This window comes from Aythya marila (genome assembly GCF_965140915.1).
Source record: "Aythya marila genome assembly, chromosome: 3".
Lineage (NCBI taxonomy): Eukaryota > Metazoa > Chordata > Aves > Anseriformes > Anatidae > Aythya > Aythya marila.
Genome location: NC_139044.1, coordinates 114,279,647 through 114,304,414, shown reverse-complemented (window position 1 = coordinate 114,304,414; position 24,768 = coordinate 114,279,647). Strand labels below are relative to the sequence as shown.

General features: G+C 40.1%; 1 protein-coding gene across 3 annotated transcripts in view; it reads left to right on the top strand.

The window, feature by feature from the left end:
• CLIC5 (chloride intracellular channel 5) overlaps positions 1-20,641 on the top strand; it is a 68,955-nt gene extending 48,314 nt beyond the window's left edge. For all 3 annotated transcript variants that reach the window (XM_082756466.1, XM_082756465.1, XM_082756467.1), the window contains 2 exons: positions 15,060-15,241; positions 17,694-20,641. In XM_082756466.1, the coding sequence (XP_082612592.1) occupies positions 15,060-15,241; positions 17,694-17,861 (350 nt within the window). In that variant the 3' untranslated portion in view covers positions 17,862-20,641. The remainder of the gene's footprint in view (positions 1-15,059; positions 15,242-17,693) is intronic.
• The last annotated feature ends 4,127 nt before the right edge of the window (positions 20,642-24,768 follow it).

The window sequence follows — 24,768 nt, the reverse complement described above, 5'->3', positions numbered from 1 at the left end:
TGTAAAAATGTTGAAAGGTTTGGAATGGGCTGGCTAGGGCTGTAAGCCCAGAAGCAAACATGCTCATGCCATATCAAAGTCCCACCACTTTTAAGCTTCTTGAAAGGGAAGGAATTGATTCCAGATTCTCAGGATGTGGCAAGCTGTGTTTAAAGAAAGTGTGTGCATTTATTATTTCAAGTCACTTCAATTACAACGGGCTTGATTCCTTCCACCCCCCATGTCACTCGATAATTTTATAACAGACCTCTCTGAAGGAGTGATCATCTCATTGCAAGAACAGGGCCACATCTGGCTTAGATAGCGCAACTGGGTTATTCAGTCCTCCGACCCTTGCCACTGGACTTGGCCACTCAAAATTATGCGAAGTGCTCATTCACTTCATGGCTCATTCTCCTTCATGGAAGAAAGCAGTGGCAGTATTCTTCAAAATTATCTCTTCCTCAGGTTCACATTGCTCAAGTTTGCATGACAAATCTGAGACTTTGGGGCTGCTTTGCAGCTGTGTAATATCCAGGAGGCCTTGTCTGAGCATAAGGAAAGAAACCAAGGTCCTGGGAGCTTACTCGGGTTCCTTTTGTTGATGCTGAGCAAATCACTCAAGCTCTGTACAGTAACCAGGGTAGTAGCAACTTATCTATTCATCAGAGGAGGATGCAATTTAATTAATTGGAATGCTGTGTACGTATTCAGTATCCTGCTTATTATTTTTCTTGCAAGCCTGTATACTGCAAACCAAGGGGACAGCCTGTAGTAACCACCCATTAACCATTCCGCCTCAAATTCTAAGTTCTTTGGCTCATAGAATGAGCCCTTTGATTTCATTTATGAGCTTAAAAAGTTGTTTTTGAATTGAGTTCTTAGGGGGCACCAGCTCCAGTGTGGGTGGGCGCATTCATTAGTGGTACGGAAGGATATTTCACTGTACAGCTCTTCAGAAGGCGCTGAGCTGGGAGACCACCAGCATGATTTCGTGCACAGGAATTTCCAGCCGTCTGACCAGAGGACTCCACGTGTCTGGTTTGGATTTACATCAAGAGGCCAAAAATAAAAGAGCATTTAAATCATTAACTTACATGTGATTAAATGCTGTTCACCTCTTTCAGTAGCTACATCACACTCTGTGGTTAAGCGCGTGAGGTGGGAAATGTCTCTCTTCGTGTGCTGAGTGTGTGTGCATACAGTAGGTATGCAAACATGGACAGGGCTGGGATTAAGGCTGGCCTACATCAGTTTTAAGCTGCTGTGACTCTGTGGAGTTTCTTCTGCTGAGAAGAGTCAGACACCCCATATAGGTAGGTGCACAAGCTGGACAGTGTGCTCTGGTCCTTTCTAGAAGCCATCGCATACCTCCTTAAACCAGCAGAATAGTAATTCCCTACAGAAACCCACCTTGAATATTTACTGCAGTGATGGATCTGCGGTGCAGACCCTTTGTGGTGAGCTCCTTGATGTTGTGGGTCAGCTGGTGTCATCCCAACAAATGGGGTCTGGTATGCTCTCCATCACCATACAGGCAGGCACAGGGGAGCACAGCATCTTTCCCCAAAGCATCTTCTTGCCCACTGGGGAAGGGCAGCAGGTCACCTTGCTTCCTTCCAGCCTGGCTTTTCGCATCCAAAGAGGTCAGGTTGTAGCTGTGACACAGCTTGTCCCAAGCCTTTGATCTTTCTGTCATTTTCTGTGCCTAAAAGCTTCAGCCCCTGCTCAGCAAAGTTCCTGACAAAGCTCCTGTTGATTTTAATGGAGCAAGGTAAAGTAAAAAAGCTGTTTGAATGCCCTTAGATGGATCAGGAGTTTCCTTCAGCAGGAATCTTGGAGCAGGCTCTAACTCAGGACCGATATTAATGCTTTACAACTTCTGCATAGATTTTCAAGGTGCCATATAAATATATAGGTATATATGTGTGTCTGTGTATCAACTTGCCATTAAATTTTTCCTTCTTCCTCTTTAGTTGCAGAATTTCCCTTTTCCACCACAACCCCCCACACCTGTCCAAGACCCGGCATGAGCCATAATTTGTCCTACACTGTGATGATATTAAGTTTTCTCTGTCGTGCAACCAGGATGGACTAGAAATAGATTTTAAAATCATTTTAGAGAAAAGGAGTTGCTTTATGATGGGCTTTCTAACTATGGAACGTCTCAGGATGACAGATCTTTAACTGTGGCATTTTGACGGACAAAAAAGCTATTTTAGAACATTTTAAACAAGTTTTTATGGCTCCCTCTGAGCTGAGTACTGTTGGGTTCGCGGTAACTAAAGTGCCTGGCAGCTTTACAAAACCAGTCCTAGTATAAAAAAATACCCAGTCTTTAAAACATATGTAAAATAGCTTTTCTGCAACATTTGTGGCACATAAAGTACCGAATACATGTTGGTGAGTGTGATATAAAGATTTTATTGCCGTTCATTTGGGATGACCCGTATAACTCACTCATGATATGTTAATAAAACTGTTCTCCACTCTGTCTTTTTATAAAAATACACAAATAAAGATCACTAAAATAGTGGTGATAGCTGTGTGCGAACTTGTTAAGGAGTGCAACAAGTTGCACTTGGCATCCATCCTAAATTGCGTTATCTCCACTATGCCCAGTAATCAAAGACCAGTCTTAAAATGCTCAGAAACAGCATTTTACAGAAGAAGTTTGCTGGAGAAGTAACTTTTTGAATACTTCCCTCAAAATTATTCTGGCTGGAGGCCCAGAGCCATCAATATTCTGTCTGGTACCAGTGACAGGTTTAAGGACCGATATCTTTTGACCTGCCAAAAGTAAGAACTGAAATTTTATGCCATTGGAAGGAAGAGGTTTTCAGTTTTCCAAAGTGATAACAAGCTATCGCCTTAACCTTAGAAGCATGTACCTTACTAGGGAAAGTTTCTGAACTTTCGTATCATTTATATATTTTTTTTTATTCCTCTAAGACCTTCCAACTTAATTTTGCTAATTAAGGCATGAAGATTTCCTGATGGAAATGAGAAAAATAATATTTGAAGCCAGTAGAAGACTAGAACTCTCTGTAAGTCCAGATGTGGTCAGACTGCAGGACCTCCAAGGCAGGGACTTGGTAATGCTGATTAGCACACTTAGCTGCAGGCTCTCTGGGAACAGTAAACATTTACCATTAATGTACTCACAGACATCATTTTCTGACACATCTGTGTATGCATGTCAATGTAGCTCTGAGAGCACAGCATGTCATATGGAGGGAGAGAGAAAAAAAAAAAAAAAAAGAAAGAAAGAATAGATATATTTATACACATATGTGACAGAGAATATGAAAAACCCTAGAAATTAGGTGACAACATGTGCTGAAGTCCACAAAGTTAATGGTGCGCTCAAATGACGGCATGTTCCCGAGCATTTGCTGAATCAGGGCCTATATGCACAGGCCAGGCCTAGACTGAAATCCTTGCAATGGGAACAGTAGTTGGCAGATGCTCTTCTTTAAGAGGGAATTATTTCCCCTGTGTGTTTGAATATTCCTCCAAGTGCTGCTGGCTGCACTGGGATTCTTTGTTCTGTTTCCCAGCCGAGCTCCCTCGCTTGCACACAGGAGCGGTAGCACAGCTGGAAATGGATTAGAGCAATCTGGCGGCAGCAGTCCTGGGAGGAATTAAGTGCCTCGCTGCTGGAATGGGAGGCCTAAATTACATTATTATTTAGGATTCAGTTTTAACTTCATTGCTCTGCTGTTTCGCACGGGTGGGTAACTTCACTGGTTGCCATATACTTGGTGCATCTTACGCATGCATCAAGATTTCAATGGAGTTATGGCATTACTCAGTAAATATCCAAATCTTACATGAGCAAATGTCTAGAATTAAGCACCCAACTGGTCCTACGATCCCAAGAGGGTTCATAGGTTTATATTTAGCAATGGTAGAGTGAGCTATCACATGAGAGAGAGCCCGGCAACTGGCTCCTGATTTTGCTGAAGTAAGTTTGCAAAACTGTTAGTGACTTCAAAGGGAGAAGGATTGGCCCAGAATCTGTTTTTCCCAAAACATATTTTTTTGTTTTATGCATGCAAATGTTCTTCATAAAATAAGTGGGAAGAGAAGAATGAGACAACTGAAAATCAGTGTTGCTAATTTTCTTTATTAAAGGGGATCTTAAATAGTTGACATTTAGCTTGAAAACAGTGCTGGAAAAAAAAAAAAAAGGTGACTAAATGAGAAATGGAGACGCAGTTCTTTTCTAATATCCAGATTTTTATTATTATTATTATTCTTATTATTATTCTTATTATTTTTCTGATTGAAAAAATAAGTAATTTCACAGAGTTTGAGGCTAGAAGGACCTTTGGGTTTTTTATTAAGATCTCTTGCAAAGCACAACCCAGCCAGTTTCACCCATTAGCAAATATGTTAGTATTTCAGTCCTTTAGAGTATAAGTTATTTTCCATTTGAGCAGAGAATAGGAGAAACTGAAGTTTCTTTGATGCACAATGCCCCTCTATGGGGGAAATGTATTGAATGAGAGCTGCTCAGATGATGGCAATAACTGGTCCATATTCTGCACTGCAGAAGGTGAATCCCTGGTGACTCAGCGAGTCAAAGCTGAAAAAAAAATATTTTGAACCTTAACCTGGAGTCAGGATGACCCTAAAAGTGCGAGGAAGGCACCTACACAGCAATACTTTATCCTTGAGTTCAAGGCATTGGTCCTTCTAATCCAAAATCCAGCTGCTCCCCTGATACTGTGATCAAATATTGAGAGATGAGATTTAATTGCAGTTACTGCCTTACTATCGAGTAGCAAATTCTCTCTGACAGTGAGGGTGGCACAGGCAACCCAGCTCCGTCCTTGTTGCAGGACATCAGAGATGACACTAAGGATGTAAAAGTACCTAGACTGTGTCCTTCCCATGCAGCATTATCCCTCTCTAGCCCAGTTTTTCCCATTTCTGCCAGAACTGGATTAAAAATCCCTTTTCTTAGTCCCTTTATAAACACCCCAAGAAGTTAAGTCTGCCTCTGCTCCCTCCTACTTGTTCCTTAAGCAGTGCAGTGCTTTGGCAATGTGGAAACTGAAATTTGTCCAGCTTCCAGCCATTAGACCTCTCCGTGCCTTTGTCAGCAGAGCTCTGCTCACATTGCTCACTCACACCTCACAGATATTTTGCCCGTGGGTGAGTAGCTGCACACATTTAGCCTCCTGGCCTTCTCTCTGATAAGTCAAACAAATAAACTCTTCAAACCTGACATTTTGAGGCTTGTTTGCCAGTCCTTGAGCACTATATTTTTGTTCTCCTTTAACCTCTCTCTGGAATTTCCAAAGCCTTTTTTCATCGGGGACACCAGAACTGGGAAAAATGTTCTTAATACTTGTCACAACAGGGTTGTTGCAAAAGAGGGAGTATGACCTCCTTACTACTGTTTGGAAATTTTTTAGGCATCCCAGCATAATTTAATCTTTTTGCTGCTGCTCCTTTCAGAACACTGAAGTTAAGGCACAAGCATGATGATCCCTAAGTCATTTAGTGGGGTTTCAAAAAAAAATCTCAAAAGCAGAGCAACAGTGGAATAGACTAAAGACGCAAGTCATTTGTAATTCTTATTGTCTCATTATTTATTTTTTTAATATATCTCAGTAATGATTTTTTTGAGCACAAAGGACACATGAGAGGGAAACAGCAGTGCCTAGCCAGCAGAACCTGAGGATACCAGAAACATTAAAATAAAAATAAGTTGAGGCTGAGATCTGCTAAGTGAACAGAGGGATTTGGGGACCCAATAAGCTTTAAAATTTCATTCTCAGATTCTGCTGGCTAGGCATTGCTGCTTCCCTCTCATGTGTCTTCGCTGCTGTTTAAGTGAAATAACTTAGTTGGAATTGTTGGAGTGCAATTGGGATTATCCCGCTGTAAAGAAAAGGGGACTTTATTCCACTATACCTCCAGGATTTAAATAAATTAATCTTAAAGTTGGAAGCATCAACAGCCTGTAGAACAATTTTCTTTGCTTAAACATTAGAACACAAGGGGTCCCCACAGCACTGTCACAGAAGCCCAGTTACATGCTCTACCAGAAGCTAACTTTCCCCTTATTTTAATGCAGAAAAATGTAGCTAATTCTTTTTTGTCAGTCCCAGAATCACCTTGATTGCTCTGTGCTAGTAAAACAAAACTTCACACTCAGAGTAAAAACACAGTACCTTAAAAATCAAGATACCAGAGTGATAATCTCATGCTATAACTAAATGGCTTGATAATGCGTAGGGATTTCTTTTTTTTTTTTTTTTTTTTTTTTTTCAGGGTTCTGATGCAAATCAGCTGCTGCTTGTCTACACTTGGTTAGGGACACCTGCACAAGACTAGCATTGCAAATGTCAGGATTAGGCCCTTGGGGACGTGATCTAGAAGAGATGCTTGTCAGTTACATGCTGCTATAGGGTTACAATGATTTGTGAAATGCAAGTTAGGTACTACCCTTCCTGGGGCACTTGTAGGCCAGTAGTTTTACATTCAGTTGCTTCCTGCCCTCAGGGTCACTTGGACTCCTAGGAGACTTGGAAATGAACCTTGCTTTTGGTGTTTCTCTAACACCTGGGTTTTCTTAAAAAATAGCTCCAGTTTGGAGGTACTCCAGTTGTGTTCTTCATGATAACATTACACACATTATATTTATTTCTTGCCTCCACATTAAAACAAAGAAAAGGGAAGGAATAAACATGAGATTTAACCTAAAACTACAACCAAGTCAAAACAAACTTTCTAGAAACTTGAGAATTATGTGTTTAGTTTTCTTTTTGAAGACGTTATCAATTCACCTGTTTCAACAGGTTTAATTTGGGAGTAGGACAGATGCTACCACAAAAATGGGATGATGTCTCTTACTTTTGTTGTAGTTACAGTTTATTTCTTTCTAACCTGAAACAAATATTCATAGCTGGTACATTACTGCTTTTACCAATGTAAAGTTTGTGGTTGAAGAGTGCTATCATCCTTATTTTGTATATGGGAAGTAGAGAATTTAAATCATTTATGTAAGGTCATGTAGAATAGCTTGGAAGAAAAGACTTGAACTCAGGTCTCCCAAATCCAGGTAACCTCCTGTGAATCGTTGTGCTCTGGCTGAGGGAAATTTACCTGGGGAACTGAGGTTTCTGCTCAAGTATATAGCAATGTGCTTTTTGTGGAGTTTGACAGGTCTGTCAAAATATCCCAGACCTTTAGGATGAAGCTCTGATTGAGCAGTCCACATCCTAGATGTTTGTAGATGGGGTAGGAAGGGAAGGGAAATTCCTTTAGTGTTGCATTTTAACATTATTAATATATCTGCCCTGGACAGCTAGGTTAGACTAGATACCTAACATTTAGATAGCTGAAGGTAGACAAGGTGAGTCCCACCCATAAGTACCTCAATAGATTTTCTGGTGTCTGGTTTCCTAAGGTTGCTTTGGTTATCTAATGTCTCTATTTCAGCTCCATGTTCCCCTGAGATCTGGCTGCAGTGCTCTTGGGGTTTAGCAACTCCACTGCTCTCAGTGGACATACACGGAATGTATGTACATGGAAAATATGTGCCTATTTATGGTCGGTTCTCCTCTGTGTACACAACAAGGTCTTCATTGATTCATTAAACGAGTGGAAACAGACAGGAGGATTGCTACTTTTCAGCGTGGGCATTTACCTTTATTGTGGGAACATGCTCAAGTCTCTATTCTAGTGAATATTGAATTATTTATCTGGAGTGGAACATCTTTAATAGCAGAGGTGACTCACCCCAGAAACTACCTTTGGCCCAGAGTTAGGCATCTTAATGTCTTGGATGCATGGGAGCCACACCTCCATCCTTCTCCTTTTAGTGACTAACCACTCATTTGCCTCTCAATATAGATCCTCCTTAGAACTGGGGATTTTATAGGGCAGAAATATGCCTGGAAATGGGATGTTGCAATGCTCAAATCAGTGATGTACTTGCCCTTTGGGGTGTGAACCCTAAATATCTCAGTAACTTTAAAAGAATGGTGGGTATTATCCTAACATCACTTAGGTGAACTGTGAAATTATAGTCCAAGGGTGGGATTCATCTTGCCCAACTTCACCTTCCCGAAAGTTAGGTGTCTAGTCTGAGCTAGTCCTTTAGGTTTCATGTGTGATTCGTGCAGCAAGAAGGGCATGAGTGGCGTGAGTCACCAGCTTGCATCAGGTGTCGGGCAGCTGGAGGGGATTGCTCTCCAGAGATGCTCTGTACCTCTGGGCAGAGAGGGAGCCTACAAAACCAGCTGAGACGAGACACCTGTCTTTTAAATGGCTAAACAGAGGAAATCAAGGCAGCACTCAAATCTCCAGGGTTGTATTGAAATCACGGGGAGAAATATAAACTGTTCAATATGCAGTACAGTGGCAGTAATACATATTGCAGTCGCAGCTCCTCCATGTGAGAAGGATTAATCTATCCAGATTAAAGTTACAATACTCTGTTGAGCCTGCCTGAAAAAAAAATAAAAAATGAGCAGGATGTAGAAAAAAGAGAGTGAAAATATGAATCCTTGGTCTTTAATCAGACTGTCAGACTAGTAGAATGATATTATTTTCTTACCTTAAATTGCTGTTTCTTAGCTGGTTTTCCTCTCCTACCAGAAAACAGTATTGGGTCTCATATAATATCAAACTCTGTGAATCTGGAAGTGATCAGGAAAGGTGGTTTGTTTTTTTAAAGGAGAAATAAATCTCAGATTGTTTGTGTGAGACTGTGAATATTTATGTACTGTTCCCTCTCTTCCCTCATTGCATATTTCACCAAGTTCATTTGCGTGTGTTACAGGATAAATCTTACTGGAGGGCAGTGGAAGAAAGCAGTAAAAAGAAAAAGCATCAATCAGTTGTCCAGGGTAGCAGCAGGAATCATTGTTCATTTTTGTACATGGATCACTGTTTGTTGAACTTGCCTAGGCTTGACAATTAAGAAACTTGCAACTCTGCTGAGGTCAGTCTCAAGTGATTTCAGATGATAGCTACAAATGCCATCATATTGCAGGACTTCAATGACTTTTCAGTCTTGTTGTCACAGTGCTATCAGTGGTATTCCCTTTTGAAGAGGGCCACATATATTTTACTTTGGCTTGGACAAAATATTTTGTGATAAAATGTTTATTTGACAAAAAAAATACCACGGGAGGTGTTGGTATTCTAAATTATGGTCAAATGTGAGCTGAATGTGGTGAATAATGACTTCTGAAAAGAAAAAGTATTTTCTCCTAATCTTTTTGAAACAAAGGATTCTTCTTTTTCTTCCTCTTTTTGAATTTGGAAAAAAAAAAATGAAAATTTTAATTCAAAGATTATAAATATTTGGAAAGTCACCTGAAAATGATTGAACATGTAGGCATGACTTAAACAAACAACCTAAAACACAATTTTCCTTTTGTTTTTAACCTTTGGAAAATTTATGTTATCTTTCTTTAAGACTGTTTCAAAAATGTAAGCAGTTTTACTCTCTTTTAATGTAGATCAAATAGTTTTTATGTTTAATTTGACCAAAGAATCAATTGTTCTTACTGCTTTTATTGTGCTGTCCATGCTTTGCTGTAATAACCAGCAAGTAAAATCCTCCTCCTGCAAATGGTTCCACTCAGACACGTAAAACAGGAGTCATCTCACCCAATTTTAGCTATTTTAAATTTAGGCGGCCAGTCTGCCTGTTCTCAAAAGAGAGAGCAAGGCTCTTCTGGTGGTAATTCAGCTTTTCTTAGGCTACTATTTTAAGATGGAATGATTTGCCTTCCAGTGGCTCCTTCAGGCCACAGAGATTGGTGTTTATGTGCTTTGTCTGCTTTGCTATTTCTCCTCGTCCCAGCATTAAACAAGGAAGGAAATATTTGAGTTCAAGGAAGGGGAAGAAGAGTCCTTGTCTGACCTCTGCAAATGCAGTGGGTGTGGATGGTCTGAATCAGTTTTACTTTTTCCGAACCATTTTTCTTTTACTACTTTCTAGTTACTTTCCATTTTGCTTCAGCCTTATTTGACCCATAGAAAATAGAGATGGAAACAACCTACAACGCTGGAAGTTTTATGGCCACTATTATTCAGGAGGTCAGATTAAATGATTCTAATAGTCCTTTTTTGGCTTTAAAAGCTGCTGGAGAAATCCTAACCCCACTGAAGTCAACAGCAAAACTTTCACAGGCTTCAGTTTGGCCAAAATTTCACCCAAACTATCTACTAATGAATCTTTGACTCTGGCCCTTCTCCTGACTTGCAGGATTGCTCTGTGCATTTACATTTTCCTATGTTTTGTTCAGTTCAATTCAGTGGTATAAATGTTTCAAGACAGAAGGATTTCTCTTTGTCCCCTGGAAATAGTTGCACAGGCTAATAGTTTAAGGAAGTTTTTGCTTGAAGAGTTGAATAACAGAGCCAAATCTGGTCTTGGTTGAACTGGAGTAAATATGGAATAGCTTGTTGACAATGTGGAGTTACTCCTCTTTTATGTCAGTGTAACTGAGAGCACAATTTTGCCAATTATTAGCTTTTGTTACATTATTTGTATTTCTGTGCATGTCAGGATTTGTTAATCTCATTGTTCAACATCAAGTAACCTTTTGCTGAAAACAGAGCGTCATTGTGAATTAGGTATCATCAGCTAAATTGAACCTCACCCCGTGCATTTGACAGATGGTAATACATTCATTAAGTGTTCTGTGGTTGCTTTGAGGTTGGAAAGTGCTATTTTTCTGGCTTCTAACTCAGAATTCTTAAGGAAAGTTGTATAAAAGCATAGTTTTGTGGAGAGGAGGAAACTCACAGAGCTCGTGAGTTTTGTTTTTTGTTTTTTTTTTTTTTTTTTTTTTTTTACTGATAGCGTTGTTCACTATTGTTGGGATGACACAGCAGGATTGTGACTGATGTAAATTGTCTTTGGCTGCATAAATAACCCAGAACACAGCAGTGAAGGGTGAGAGAGGAGATTCCACCACGGATTTTGAATATCCACGGGTAAAACTTATTGGAATTTGAATTTATATTCAGTGCATCTCTGTGGAGGCAATGCATTGCTCGTGTCCTTTTGCTTAGTGATTTCACTGGCCAGAAAGATGGCTTCTGTGAGTTCAGATATTTGCAGATGTTGCAACAGTAACCTGATGACAGGGCTCCTCTCACAGGGCTGGTCACATTTGGGATCTCTAAGATCACAGTGCGAGTCTACAGGGTGGGGAAGAAATTGGAGATAGAAATTTCAAAAACAGCAGAGAGCCACATTCTCAGGCATAATTCCACTTGGTGTTGTAATATTGAATCCTCCACCCTGACGTTACCAGCAAAATACAAGGCTGAGATGAGCTGCTTCAGGAAAATTTTTCCATACAGCTGATTTAGGGTCACTCACACCATGAACGGCAGGGAAAAGAAGACTCCACTAACTACAGAGAAACATCAAGGTCTTCAGTTCAAAACAATTATTTTTATTTATGCACATTAGGGAAGATTAATCCCAACAATTGACTTGGATGGAGCTTCAGCTCTTATCAACCAACCTGTTCTGTTCTTTAATGATGTTACCATGAGGATAAATTGCGAATTAGCTGTCTAGCCACTTCTGACATTTGTTGTGGGTAATATATTCACAAATGGAAAACTGCACGTTCTTTAGTTAGTCAAATCTTTTGAAATGTCTTCATTCAGTCTAGCGTTTTGACTGGTATTCACAAGGCCCTAGTGAGTGCCTCCTGCTCTTTTTGTTCTCAAAGGAGACAACATATAGTTGTCATCCAGATTTTTACAAAATATCCATGGTGTGGCAGGTTCAGATTGAAATCTGTCTTCTGCTTGGTTTGCTCTGCAATGTGAGCTGAGACTGCTCTTCTCTCAGCAAGGGACCCAAAACCTTCAGAGCTGTAGGATTTTTTGGAGGAGATTATTTCTCAGTCTTTGCTCATGTTTTTTCATCTTTAATGGAGTTTCTTAAATATTGACCAGATAAAAGACCAAATTACAGTTTTTCAGGCTTTTACCTATTATCAGCCCTAAGTGATGATCCATTGAAATAATTTATGGAAAGTGCAAAAGTTCCACAGAAGAGCCGTACAGATTACTCAATACTCCACTGGTGGGATTTAATCTTGGAGGTCTGGGCTGACCACCTTGAAAAGGCATTCGGACCTCAGTCTTCCACTTTTCAGAGAAATACCATTGTTAAAAGCTCAGCTCTTCACACACATTGTTATTATTATTATTTAATTTATTTGGTAAGAAATAAAAATCAGATCTGCTTTTGGTACCTCTCACTTGTGCAAGTCACTGGTGAATTCAAATCCATGAAGCAGTTCTCTCACCCATACCAGTACAAGACACTTCGCTCTCTGTCTGAGACATCAGGCTCATAAGCCTCTTGATTCAATATTTTCAAGATTCTTTTACACATCCTGCTATTTCAAGTGTGGCTTTCTCTGAGGACCTTCTCAAGGAAACTAAGGCTTTACCTCTCTTACATAGAGGAATCTGAATACAACAGGGCTCCTAGAAATTAGGATTAGCAATGTGGGTATTTGCATATGGATTTCAAAAAATGTCTTGACAAGATTTCAAGAAATTTTTAAAATTCTTTAAAAAAATCCACCCTGTGCACCTAAATTTTGAAATTGCAACTTTAGGTTTGTAATTCTCTTAGCTTTTCAAAATGCTGTTATTATTCAGTTGAAAGAAAGTAATTTCTCCCTTGTTTGCTGCCTTTCTATTTTCTGGCTGTTCTGGGACTTTTACTGAGATCAGAAGAGTTCTAATTAATTAAATGGGTTCACAGGCGTCAGAAGTAGTAGTTCTTAATTATCAGAATATGAAATGGTCCCACCTTGTAGTGGCTTCAGTGGGAGATCTCAGGATCCTGTGAGTTCCAGCAGAGCCTGTGAATGAGGTCTCGGATGTGTTGAACCCTGCACATATGTTTATTTCTGGCCTAAAGCAGCTGTAAGAAAGAGCCAAGTATGAATTCAGATAGATGTTTTTCCCACTGTCACAAATAGGCTCCACTCCAGGCATTGTTTTTGAGACAACTATGACACATTTTGATGTATCAGTAAGAGGGAAAAAAAAGCCCCAAAAAGTTCCAGAAAAAGTTACATAAATCCATGTCACCTGGACATGGTCCTGTCTTTATAAACACACATAACCCCATGGACTAGCATAGTGTATCTAAAGTAGCATTTCCACTGGAAATACTGCACAGATCACTCAAAGAACTAATGATCTTACTGGGCAAAAGGGATGCTGGAAAATACTTGGAGTTAAATCAGTTTTCTAAAATCTGAATGAGCAAAATTGAATTCAATTACAGTAATTTGATTCCATTGTCCCTAAATGAATTCATTGTAAGAGGATATAGTCTGAGGCTGACCAAGAGAAAGAGATCTATTCAACAGGTGTTATGGGTCAAACCAAGACGAGATTGCTAAATCTTTCGAGTGCTGCCACATGGGGTAATATTACACGCAAGGCAGTTACTACCCTTCAGCAGAAGTTGTGTGGTGGAGCACAGCTGCAGATGATTAAAGACAACACTGCCAGGATCTGACGGCAGAATGTCAGTGTCAAAATGCAATTTGAATTGATTAAATAAGGGATGGCAACACTTTTGTTTTATGGATGGCAGCACTTCAGTCACTTTAGATGATCTGTTTTCAGAAATAAAATTCTTCTCCTCCCTGCTATGTTTGTTGGGGTGTTTTCAGTTGGATTGCAGTCATTCCTCTGGTCAATCAATTAAGCCAGGATTTGCCACTGTGTCTAAGAGTCAGCCACAAGAGAGCTGGTGTGGTTCCCTGCTGCTTGGCCAAGAGGCTTTAGTGGGAGCAAGGCACCAGGCAGCTTAATCTGACTTCCACCCCTGGCACAAGGTTTAATGGATGTCAGGGCAGCAGAGAAATCATGTTCTGTGGTGTTCAGCTCTTGCTCTCTCCGTGGCCCCATACATGCTGCCTTTCCCTCCGTGCCAAAAACACAGGAGTGGCTGACAGCAGAGCCAGCAGAGCTACCTGTGCCAGCAACCTGCCCTGTATGGGGCAAACACGGCAGCCCTTTGAAGCTCACGTTGTGCTCCATAAACATATTTATCTCCCTAGGCTTTGTAGTGATATGCTGCATGAGTAACTCGACACATTGAGTAGTCTCCCTAAAGTTTAAATGGCAGTAAGTTACTCAGAGATACAAGATTTTACAGGATTAGGCCTTAAATGCTGACTCTGGGCCAGGTCTGCAGCAGGTATAAATCACGGCAGGTAATTTTCACCAGCTGAAATTCTGGCCTGAAGCCCATGAGTCATGTTGTTATTTTTTCACATTGTAAATTCTTGCTGTTTCTTATTTATATTGCTTTAACAGTTTGGGGCACTTATCAGGGGCCAGGACCCTATCATGCTTGTCACCCTTCAAACAGAGATGCAAAAGATCCTTCTTGCCCCAGAACGTTTGCTGTTTAAATAACATGTAAGCCTGTGTAGAGTCAATGTGTACAGTTCAGTTTTCTATAAGTATACTGTTATTATCAGATTTTTCTACTTTCTTTCTGGTGAAGCATATGAACACAAATTCTGTGCCCAGGCTGATTTTTTCTAGTAAAATTTTTACATGTTGCTGTGCATTAAGTCTAAGTGTAATTTAAGTGTTGAATGCTTTAGAGCCAGCAGCAGTGTGGGACAGTCTTTAATAATTGAGGTCTGAAGTCCTATCTCCATTGTGGCACTCCTTTTGAGACATATCAAAGAGAGAATTTGCACCTAAATGAACCTGAAGTAAGGGAAATCTTAATGATGGCTAACTATCTCATCTCCTTTATCTAGCTTTGTATTTAGTTTTTGTTATATTGCTTTTGTTTCAGTTATAGTGTATCTTACAGCTCAATAGAGTTCTGGTTAGCATCTTTGGAATTGTTGCTGTTGCCTTTAATTGCTCTGGAAGAGTGTTGAATTGTAAAACTACAACTTTTTTTTTTTTGTGTGTGTGTGTGTATTTTTCCTTTTGTTTTCTTGAGTGTCATGGCCACTGATGATGAGTATTTCTAAATAATTCTCACCCTCTCTTAACCACTTATTTGTTCCTTTTTGTCATAGCCCTTGAAAAAGGTTTGGTGAAGGCTCTGAAGAAGCTGGATGACTATCTGAGGACCCCACTGCCAGAGGAGATTGATGCAAATAGCACTGAAGAGGAGAAGGTGTCTAAACGCAAGTTTCTGGATGGTGATGACCTGACCCTTGCTGACTGCAACCTTCTGCCCAAACTCCATGTTGTCAAGGTAAAAGGTGCCACATGATGGACAAAGAAGCCAGGGAAGTTCTCTGGTTCATACATTATGAGGTTTTGTGCTACACGCTATGTAATTCCCAGGTATTTACTCACTCTGTGCTCCCTAGCATAGCTGAGCAATTATATAGGTTGAAAAGCAGAGCTTGAAACACATTTTCATCAGTATTTCTTGCAGGTTCACTAAAGCCACTTTGTATTTAATACATGGGGAAAATGTCCCATCACTGGTTAGTAGCAAAGACAACATTAAGATCTGGGTATCCTGTCTCTGTATTCTCACCCTGCTGCTGGTAAAAGCCATCTTTCATATTAATTACTTCCCATTATTCTTAAGAGAGATGTCAAAACTTTAGTCAGTTCCCACCCATTTGTAACTTAAGAGACATTCCATCTTTTGGTGGAATATTTGTTCCAGCTGGTGTTTCACACAGAGAAGTTAACAAATCAAAGTCAATGCTGAGATCCAGGTTTTACGATGTCCAATGGTCGCTGGTACAGTGCAAATGATGTACATCATCCTGACTTCCAAATGTTACATTTATTTAATTTATCAGATTACATGTTTATTTAGAATAAAGCAAGTACCTGGCAGACCTTGGCAAGCAAGAAAGCTAGGAATTAAAGCCAAGTCATGCATCTAATTTGGCTCGGTGAGCCAAAACATAAACTGAGCCTGGAAGCTGACTGCACACATGCAAAAAGAAAAGAAAAAAGGCATAAGTCACCAGGTAAGAAATGTATAATATCCTCACAGGTTTAGCTCTTTTTCTTTTTGGCTCATCTTCGTTGGTGGCTTTGGAGTCAGACAATGCAAAATCACTGTGTGGCCCCTTAATGGCTCCTGCTTCCTTTGGATAAAGTGAAAGATGTCAAAAGAGGCTTAAAATATTTCTAAGACAAGCATAACTATAGTATATTATCTGAAAAGTATTTTACAGATGGAAGAAAAGGGTAAAGTATTAAGAGTTTTTCACTTGATGAAAAATGGGTGCTGGAAGTTGTGAAAATCTTGACTTTAGTTGCCCGGCAGGTTTTATCTTCCCCATGTGTGTATGAAATATCATTGAAGGCAAGAATGCTTAATTAAATGCAGTTTAGGACAGCATAAGGCCTCATATACCAAGTGGATGCTGGTAATAAAAACAAATCATAGTCATTTCTGAGAACATGACTGTCCTAAGAAATCTGAGATGGAAAACAGCTCTACCATGTGCTTTAAGAATAAAGGGGAACTCTGTGGCACATATGTATGTAATTTATGCTCAGGAACAATTTTATACTGTCAGAAAAATTAGAGATTGGAAGCACTCATTAAATCAGCTAATCCATCCCTTCCTATCAGCTAGTTCATTCTGTCACCACAAGATTATTCTATACAGTATATTCTTACAGAAATATTGAAATGTCCCAATCCAACTTAACCAGCCAACTAACTTTAAACACAGATTAGTCCCATTGACTTCAATGGACTATACAGGTGCTTAAAATTAAGTATGCACTTTAATATTTTGCTGAATAAGGGCCTGAGTGTTTTTAGAAATCAAAAATTTCCCTTGATAGACAATTTCCGAGTCTAACAAGTCTTGAAATAATCATTTTCTCCCCCCAGTTTATCCTAATAGTGCTGTTTATAATGTCTAAGTCATCTTGGTTTCTCAGTCATGGTACCCATAACACCCTGAATATTTCCTTTTCAAGAACACAGATAAAGCCTTCCAGCAGCTGTAGGTAGTTATATCCTCTGACTTCGTTGGCCAAATAAAATATATTACATATATAACAAATATAAATATAGTAAATATATAATGTAGTGTAATGTTAAATATAATAACTAATATTAAAATGTTATGTATTAATTGTTACTAATGCCTTTCCCTAAATGTATTATTATTATTAGTGATTCAGCTATAAGATCCTTTATTTGGCATCTCAGAGTTAAGAAATGATGCACATAAAGATGATGGAAAACACTAGAAAATAACACAGTGAAGTTAATGAATTTTAGGTACTGTAAAGGGCACAATTTGTAGATAGTTGCCAGGCACTTGTAGTAGAGTGTCCTTATGCCAAGTAGTATGCAAGACACGGGATAACCAATGTTCACTCTTCGAGCCTTTGTATTACAAGCCCATGTGTCCCCAGGCATATAAAAGAAGCATATATAGAATTATAGAATAGTTTGGGTTGGAAGGAACCCTTAAAAATCATGGGCAAGGGCATCTTTCACTAGATCAGGGTGCTCAAAGACCTGTTCAACCCAACGCTTCCAATAATGGAATACACAATTTCTCTGGGCAACCCGCTCTATTATCTTACTACCCATTTTTCTCTTTTGCTGTTAATTATACTACAAGAAAGAGTAAGAAACTCTCTAAAATGAAATCTGGAAATACATTACCAGCAGGACATTTTTTCTCTCCCTCTTTTGTCTTTTGGTTTAGATTGTTGCAAAGAAATACCGCAACTTTGAGTTCCCAACAGAGATGACGGGCCTTTGGCGGTACCTGAAGAATGCTTATGCCAGGGATGAATTCACCAACACCTGTGCAGCAGACAAAGAAATCGAGCAAGCCTATGCAGATGTGGCCAAGCGGCTCAGCAAGTCCTAACTGACTCCTGCAGCGGCTCAGCATCCCTGGGGGATTCCCATTTTACAGACACTTCTCCTTGTTGCCTTAAGATATATTTTATCATTATGCTATCTGGTTGGCATCCCTGTGACTTCACCTGTTCAAGTGTATTGGTCAGGACAAATCTGCCTCTCACTGGGGAAAGGAGAAGGCAACTCTAGTGTAGGGGGTGGAGACCCTTTGAAAACTGAACCTATGATCTGGCACAACTAGTATTACTCATAATCAGTATTTGAAATGAGTCCACTTTATTAGTTCCTTGTTTTATGTTGGGGTATATCAGCACCTGTTTTCTCTGGAGTTTTGAAAATATGATATTAGCTGAAATATCAAGCAAGTCAACTAGGGACATGTAGAACTGGTTCTTTTGTAGGCTATTTGAAGGACACTTTTTTCAGTGCTGTTGAAATTCTTGAGGCAGGAACAAAATATGAGAGAGGGGGAAAAAAACAGTTTGACCCTAAAGGAGTAATGCTCTTAGCAGTTATATTTAAAAAAAAAACTATCTGAATGCATTTTTTGTCTTAGCAGGCCCAAGAGTTTATAGGGTATTTATTTTTAACTTGGCGCAAGAGGGGGAAGCCTGAGTGAATATGTCAGACTTGCAGATGCTACTTTGCATAAAATTTACATGATGCTTCTGGATTCTGAAGTTTAAAGCAAAAGAGAGTGATTGAGCAATTGAGCAGGCAGCCCTTGGAAGAGCGGTGCTAATGCCAAAGTGCCCAGTGGATCTGCTAGTTTGTAGAGACAGCACTAACGGGGGCAGCATATTGAGTCAAGCCCATAGCCAGAATTGGCACAGCTAACCAAACCAAGTAGGATATCATCGTCTTGACTGTATGGCTGCCAGTTCCTTTATACTGCTATCTTGGGAAACGTGGATAGGCAGGAGCAAGCTGTTGCTGCATACAAATTCCAGACAGGGGAAACACTTTCCTCACTTTGGGCTCCAGATGGGTCACCATCAAGCGCTCATCATCTTACCAGGGAGCTGTACACTCTGATAGCCTCGAAGAGGGCAGGCTAAAGCAGAGAGAAGGCACATTTCCAGCCAGAAAGTTGGCAAGCACTCTAGGACAAAGCCACTCATGATGCTTTAGTCCCACTCCTCCAAGGTTCAGCCATTGAGGTTAAATGATGCTGGATTGGTTTCTGTAAGCTGATTATTTTGTTCTATCTGGAGCATCTGCCTGTAAAAAGCTGCTTTGGGGTAGTGATTATGTGCACATTACTGTAGCAAATCCAGAATGACAGCTCTTTTGCATAAAATTCTCATGCCCTAATATGTATCATGGTGTACATGGCTCTCAGTTTTCAGTTTGGGAACATTTACGATTGTTTTCAAAGATGAAATAAAGCTGAGCTCTCACCTGGTGTGGCTCTCCTTCTGATCAGAGCTGTAGAGAGCTGTGCTGATTTGAGGGAACCCCCAGGCTGAGGCCATGGGGAAACCTTACGAGGAACCTCTTTGCAGCCAGAGAGCCAGAAGACTGGAGAGAACACGTAAAGCCAGCCTCTGCTGTGTGACAGCGGTGACGATCTGAAGCCATCTCATGGCTTTGGTGAGACGATTCCACTTTTCACTCTAACCCAGCTGGGAGCAGAGCACTGCTCATTGACTATGAAGATAGTTTGTGGCTGACTGCTGTTTCGCATGCAGTGATCAATTTCTTCTGAACTTTCCAAAACCTCCAGAGAAAATCCATGAACTCCCAAGTCTTCCCCTAGAATGGGCTACTGGAACAGCGGCTAGACTGGAGGGCAAAGTGCTTGCACTCTTTAAAATATTGCTGAGAAATCAGCTGGCTCAGAGAACACTAATAGCAGCCAGAAAAATCTAATGAGATTAGAAGTGTCTGCACAAGCACATGTGGCTCGTTAAAAATATTTCTTCACGAGTTTGGAATTATTTGTGATTTTTTTTTTTTTTAAATTAAGGCAATTATTTATTTATTTATTTTAATCCACTTGGTCTTTTCTGTCTGTCTTTTGTTTTTTTGTTTTCACTCAGCATGCTGAGCAAGAAGGCTCTGTCAGTTAGCAGTACTGTGCAAATTTGTTTCAAGTGAAAAGTCTGGTGTCTGATTGATGGTAACTGGGATTTTTTCACTGTCAGTATGATTTGGCGATGAGCATGCCGAACAAAATCTTCCTCAGTTGTCACTCTCTAGGTTTGTGCTTCAGTTAGCGGCTTTGCTTAATCACAGTGGCAGTGATCTTTGAATGAAGATGCAGAGGCAGACACAGCTTCATGCTCTGTGCTTATTGCATTTAGTGCCCTAAAGAAGATCATACGAACATGCAGCAGATGCAGGCAGGGTAAATGAACCAGCTCAGGGGCTGTCCTGATTACTTCTGTCTCCAGATCTTCACCAGTTTGCTGAATCCTGTTCTGAAATGCTTGAATCTGTCTTCAGTTTTGCTAGAAGAGGGCCAAATCACAATCACTTGATCTCAGCAACCTCAAATTACATCTGTTTTTTTTTAGAATGATGTTTAAAAATGGTTCAGCTTATACCAAAGAGAAAATGAGCTGTTGGCACAATGAGCTCTTTGTAAGATGGTTTGCTTTAAAATGTCTTAAAATCTTTTTAGGATTTCATTATAAAACCGAAAATTCCACAAACTACCTTTCTTTCAATCAGTAATACAAAACCAAAATATTTTCACTTTTCTAGCAACATCACACACATGAAAAATCTGGACAAATGTATTGATAGATACAAGAAGGTAAAAAATAAACTGTTTTCCCATCAGCTACAGTGCCCATTCTGTGGTTATTCCAGTCTCACTCTGCATCCTAGCTTTGCATTTTATTCATAACTCTATTATAGGCTGATGCAAGATTATGGACAGGTTCAGGCATTCTCTGACCTTTGTTTGGGTTTGAAATCTAGGCTCATGCTTTTAGATCTGTAACTTCTGCTCACCTTTGTGCTTTTTGGCTTCAGCCATAGTCAGAAGCAGGAAATACTGGAAATCCTACACAGAAAAGTGTTTTGCTAAGATTTTGAGCCCAGTTCTCAAGACTGAGGATCCATCACCAGTGAGGTTTTAAAGGGCTCCAGTCTCCTTTACATGGGGTATTTTTGGTGACCTTCCATTGTATTTAGAATTATAAGTAATAAATATTAATCATACAGGATTGTATGTCTACATTGGCAAGGCAGCATTTCTGAAAAGAATCTAAGTGACAAGACAGACATTGCAGATTTACAATAACTTTGTTCATAAATTTTTTGCAAGATGTAAAGAAAGACATAGTGCAGAGGGGGAAGAAGCCAACAATGTGGATTTAATCATCTACATTTCAGAAATGCAGACCAAATGTCTGTAAAGATGTCCATTTCATCCAAACATTTCTTAGATATTTATTTCAAAGCTCCCTGTTCAGTCAATCCAACACTCCATTCATATTGGAACTAATATTAATTTTTCTTCTATTACCAGTGATATGGGAGTGCTAGAGAATCCCATATACAAGTTATTCTCATTTTTTGTTAGACTTTTTGAATTGCCAAGAGGTCATCTTGCTGTACAGGTAAGACCAAGGGAGTATCTGTCTCAAGGCTGTTTAAAAGAGGGCTTCTGACAAACTTTTTTTTTTTTTTTTTTCTTTTTCCACTAGAAAGTGGTATTGCTTTATCACAGAATCACAGAATCACAGAATTTCTAGGTTGGAAGAGACCTCAAGATCATCGAGTCCAACCTCTGACCTAACGCTAACAGTCCCCACTAAACCATATCCCTAAAATGAGGGATATGGTTTATGAGGAGTAGTGGGGAATATCAAGCTATGGGTTACAAGCTTTTGTCCTGTGTCTGCATGAGCTGAAAAGCCACTGCCAGGGAAGAATGGTAGTCGGTATCACAAAGAAGCTAGACATATTTGTTTCCTGCAAGAAAGACCAGCTGAATTGGGCATAGTATTAATTCTGAATATACATTTATTTATTTAACCTCCAGCCACCTTTCCTCCTCTCTTGTCCCTGATGAAAGTCAACTCTAGGCTATCTAAAACCATTCTGCCATTTTCTCACTGCTAGTGCTCATGGGTGGGCACACAGACAAGCACATTTTATGATAACCCAGACACCTTGTGGGATGATGTCCGAAGGCCCTGCTCCCACCACTGCCCCAGCAGCAAAGGTGAGAAGCAAAGAGAGTGCCCCTTCCTGGAATGGCCAGCTCGGGCTACCTAGCTCAGTTTAGGGTATTGCAAAAATGTAGGCAGTGGAAATCTCACTCATTTAAGACCCTAGAGGCACATGGAAGCATTGACTTTTTAGAATGAATTGGTGTTTTAAACAGGAAAATAAATGCAAAGTCTTGTGTCCTCCTTCACATGCATTCTTTTAGGTGTTGGGAAGTTTGCAGTTGTTTATTATTCTGCTAGATGTATTCATTATTCTTGAATTGCTTTCCATATTAAGAAATATTTTTCCAGTAAGATTTTGCCTTTCTGCTCAATCTTTCATCTCTTCATTAATTTTGATGACTGCAGTGACCTAATGATTCCAGAGGAGGCAGGAAAGCTGTGAGGCTTATACTTGTTGAGAAGTTGAAGGAGGCAATGATTTTTTTGGGGAAAAAAACAGTATTCAAAGCATTTTTTAAAAAATCTGTCTTTTCATCTGGGATACTTTAACCAAGAATGATGGACTGTTTATTCTGGACCGTGATTTTCACCAAGGACCTGAACAAGTCACCATGTTTAAGGTGGCTTTGCCAATGGATTTTCCCAGGATACATAGAGGTATTCCCTCTGGGTCACAAAATGTTCCATTTCCTTGGCCAGGAACTGAACTACAACACTCCACTAACTCTGTGCTAGGTAGTGACCCCTCCTGGGTCATGTGCAAGGAAAGGAGGAAGCATCGATCTGTTTTATTTCCTTGTCCCACATCCCAAGCAACACTCCAACCATAGGAAAGCACAGGAACCCTTTCTAATGCTGGCTTTCAAAGCTTGAAACATGTGATGTGAAGGTCTGGAGCTTCCCGTGTAGCTCCTCAGGCACTCACCATGCAGCATTACAGGACTCAGCAGCATTTCACATCCCGCAGCGATCGTGCAGCCTGTCATTCCCCTGCTGCCCCAAATCATCCCCCTTTCACCATTCATCGGAGAGTTGCTAACACTGAAAATACTCCAGAGGGACGCACTTGAATGTGGCGTGCTTTGAGCTGGGCTCATCAGCTAAGCAGCTCTGCGTGATGACATTGTCACAGCTCAGCGGGTCGCTGCCAGGCAGACCCCCACCCTTACTGGGCCATTGCCATTTGGATTTGCATAGCTCGGGCAGGAAACGCCAGGGCCAAAGCTGCTCAGCCAGCAATGGTGCAACCACAATGAAAGGCTTCAGTGCCACCTTTTGCTGAGCCCAGCTCTTGGGCTGAAGTGTGTTAGCAGCTCAGCCGGGGCCGCGATCCAGTGCTAATGAGCGTTTCTAGCTTGCAGCATGTGAATAGGGACTGCTCATGTGTTTAATGTTAAACATGTGCCTGCCTGCCTGGCTGGATGGCGGCCTAAAAGACATGACAGAAAAGCCTATATTAACGAAGAGCATTATTATTCTGTTTCCTTTGAAATCCAGTGGCAGAATTCCCAGTGGGGGAATTCCCAATAGGAATTCCCAACAGAGCCCAAGGCTACATAAGCACGAAGCTGTTTCAAGCGTGAAGATGTGCTCAGAGAACAGAAAGCACTCACAAAGGCAAGGAAGCAGCAGTGATATACGGGGTCTTATGGCTTATATGGGATCAGGGACCCAGCTCTGTCACAGTTGCAACTGGGGGGATGCTGTCAGGCTCCATTCTGGATTATCACCGGGGCGCTTCGGAGCAGAGCCATGCTGACAGTGTGATGCCAAGGCATGTTCTGCTCTACCTCCAACAGCACTCCCTGTGGTGGTATCCCACAGCATAACGATGCCTCCGCTGTGTCTGCCTCACTCTTATTATGAAGTGTCTTGTCTAAAGAAAACTAAGAAGGGTGGGGGAATTTGTTTATATATATATATATATGCACACAGAGTAAAAACAATCCAAATATGCTTTAATGGCTCTCAACATGATACTGTCAATTCTCACCACAGGGTGGAATTTGTTGGTAGAAATTAAATTAAATTAAATTAAAACTGAAAAGCTTGGCTATTGCTAATGTGTACTACTGGGAGCCCTAAAAGCAGTTTGCAGTGTAGAGCTGTAGCAGGAGTGAACATCCTTTAATTCCCAGAATCGCTTGAGTTTCACGGGGTCATTTCAGCCTATTCTGCTGCACTGCTGAGAAATTGCTCTTTCCCTGTCTCCCTAGGTCTATAAACTCTGAAGAATTTGGGAAATAGCTACGGGCACCACATTAATCTTTTTCTTTTCCACTTTTTTTTTTTTTTTTTTTCTTTTTTCCCATCAAATTAACTACCTTAGTTTGGAGGTAAGCAATAAGTAAATAGCACTGCAAACAGCAGATTTCTCAGCTTTTTTCATTAAGGATGTTTTTAGGAGTTTTCAGGAAATGAGTGGTTATCCCCAGCTTTAGGAATAAGCTGTGGCATAAAACATGAAGAAGTGTGATTCTGACCAAATTATTTAAGCAGGGAAGATTATAGTTTGTTTTAAGGAGTATGTTTAGGAGTAAATGAACAACATAATCCAGATACTGCAAGAGGGATATAAAATTCAGTTAAAATCTAAGATTTCTGATTTATTTTTTTTAATTATTATTGACTGTACAACAGTTTACTTCCATGTAAGCTGTATCTATTTATATGTATGAACACTTTATTATTTATCTGCATTATTTAATTCAACAATGCTCTATAAGTACATTGGGATGGAAGGTGGCATAAAGAGGAAAACTACTCCTGAAATGGCAGAGTTGT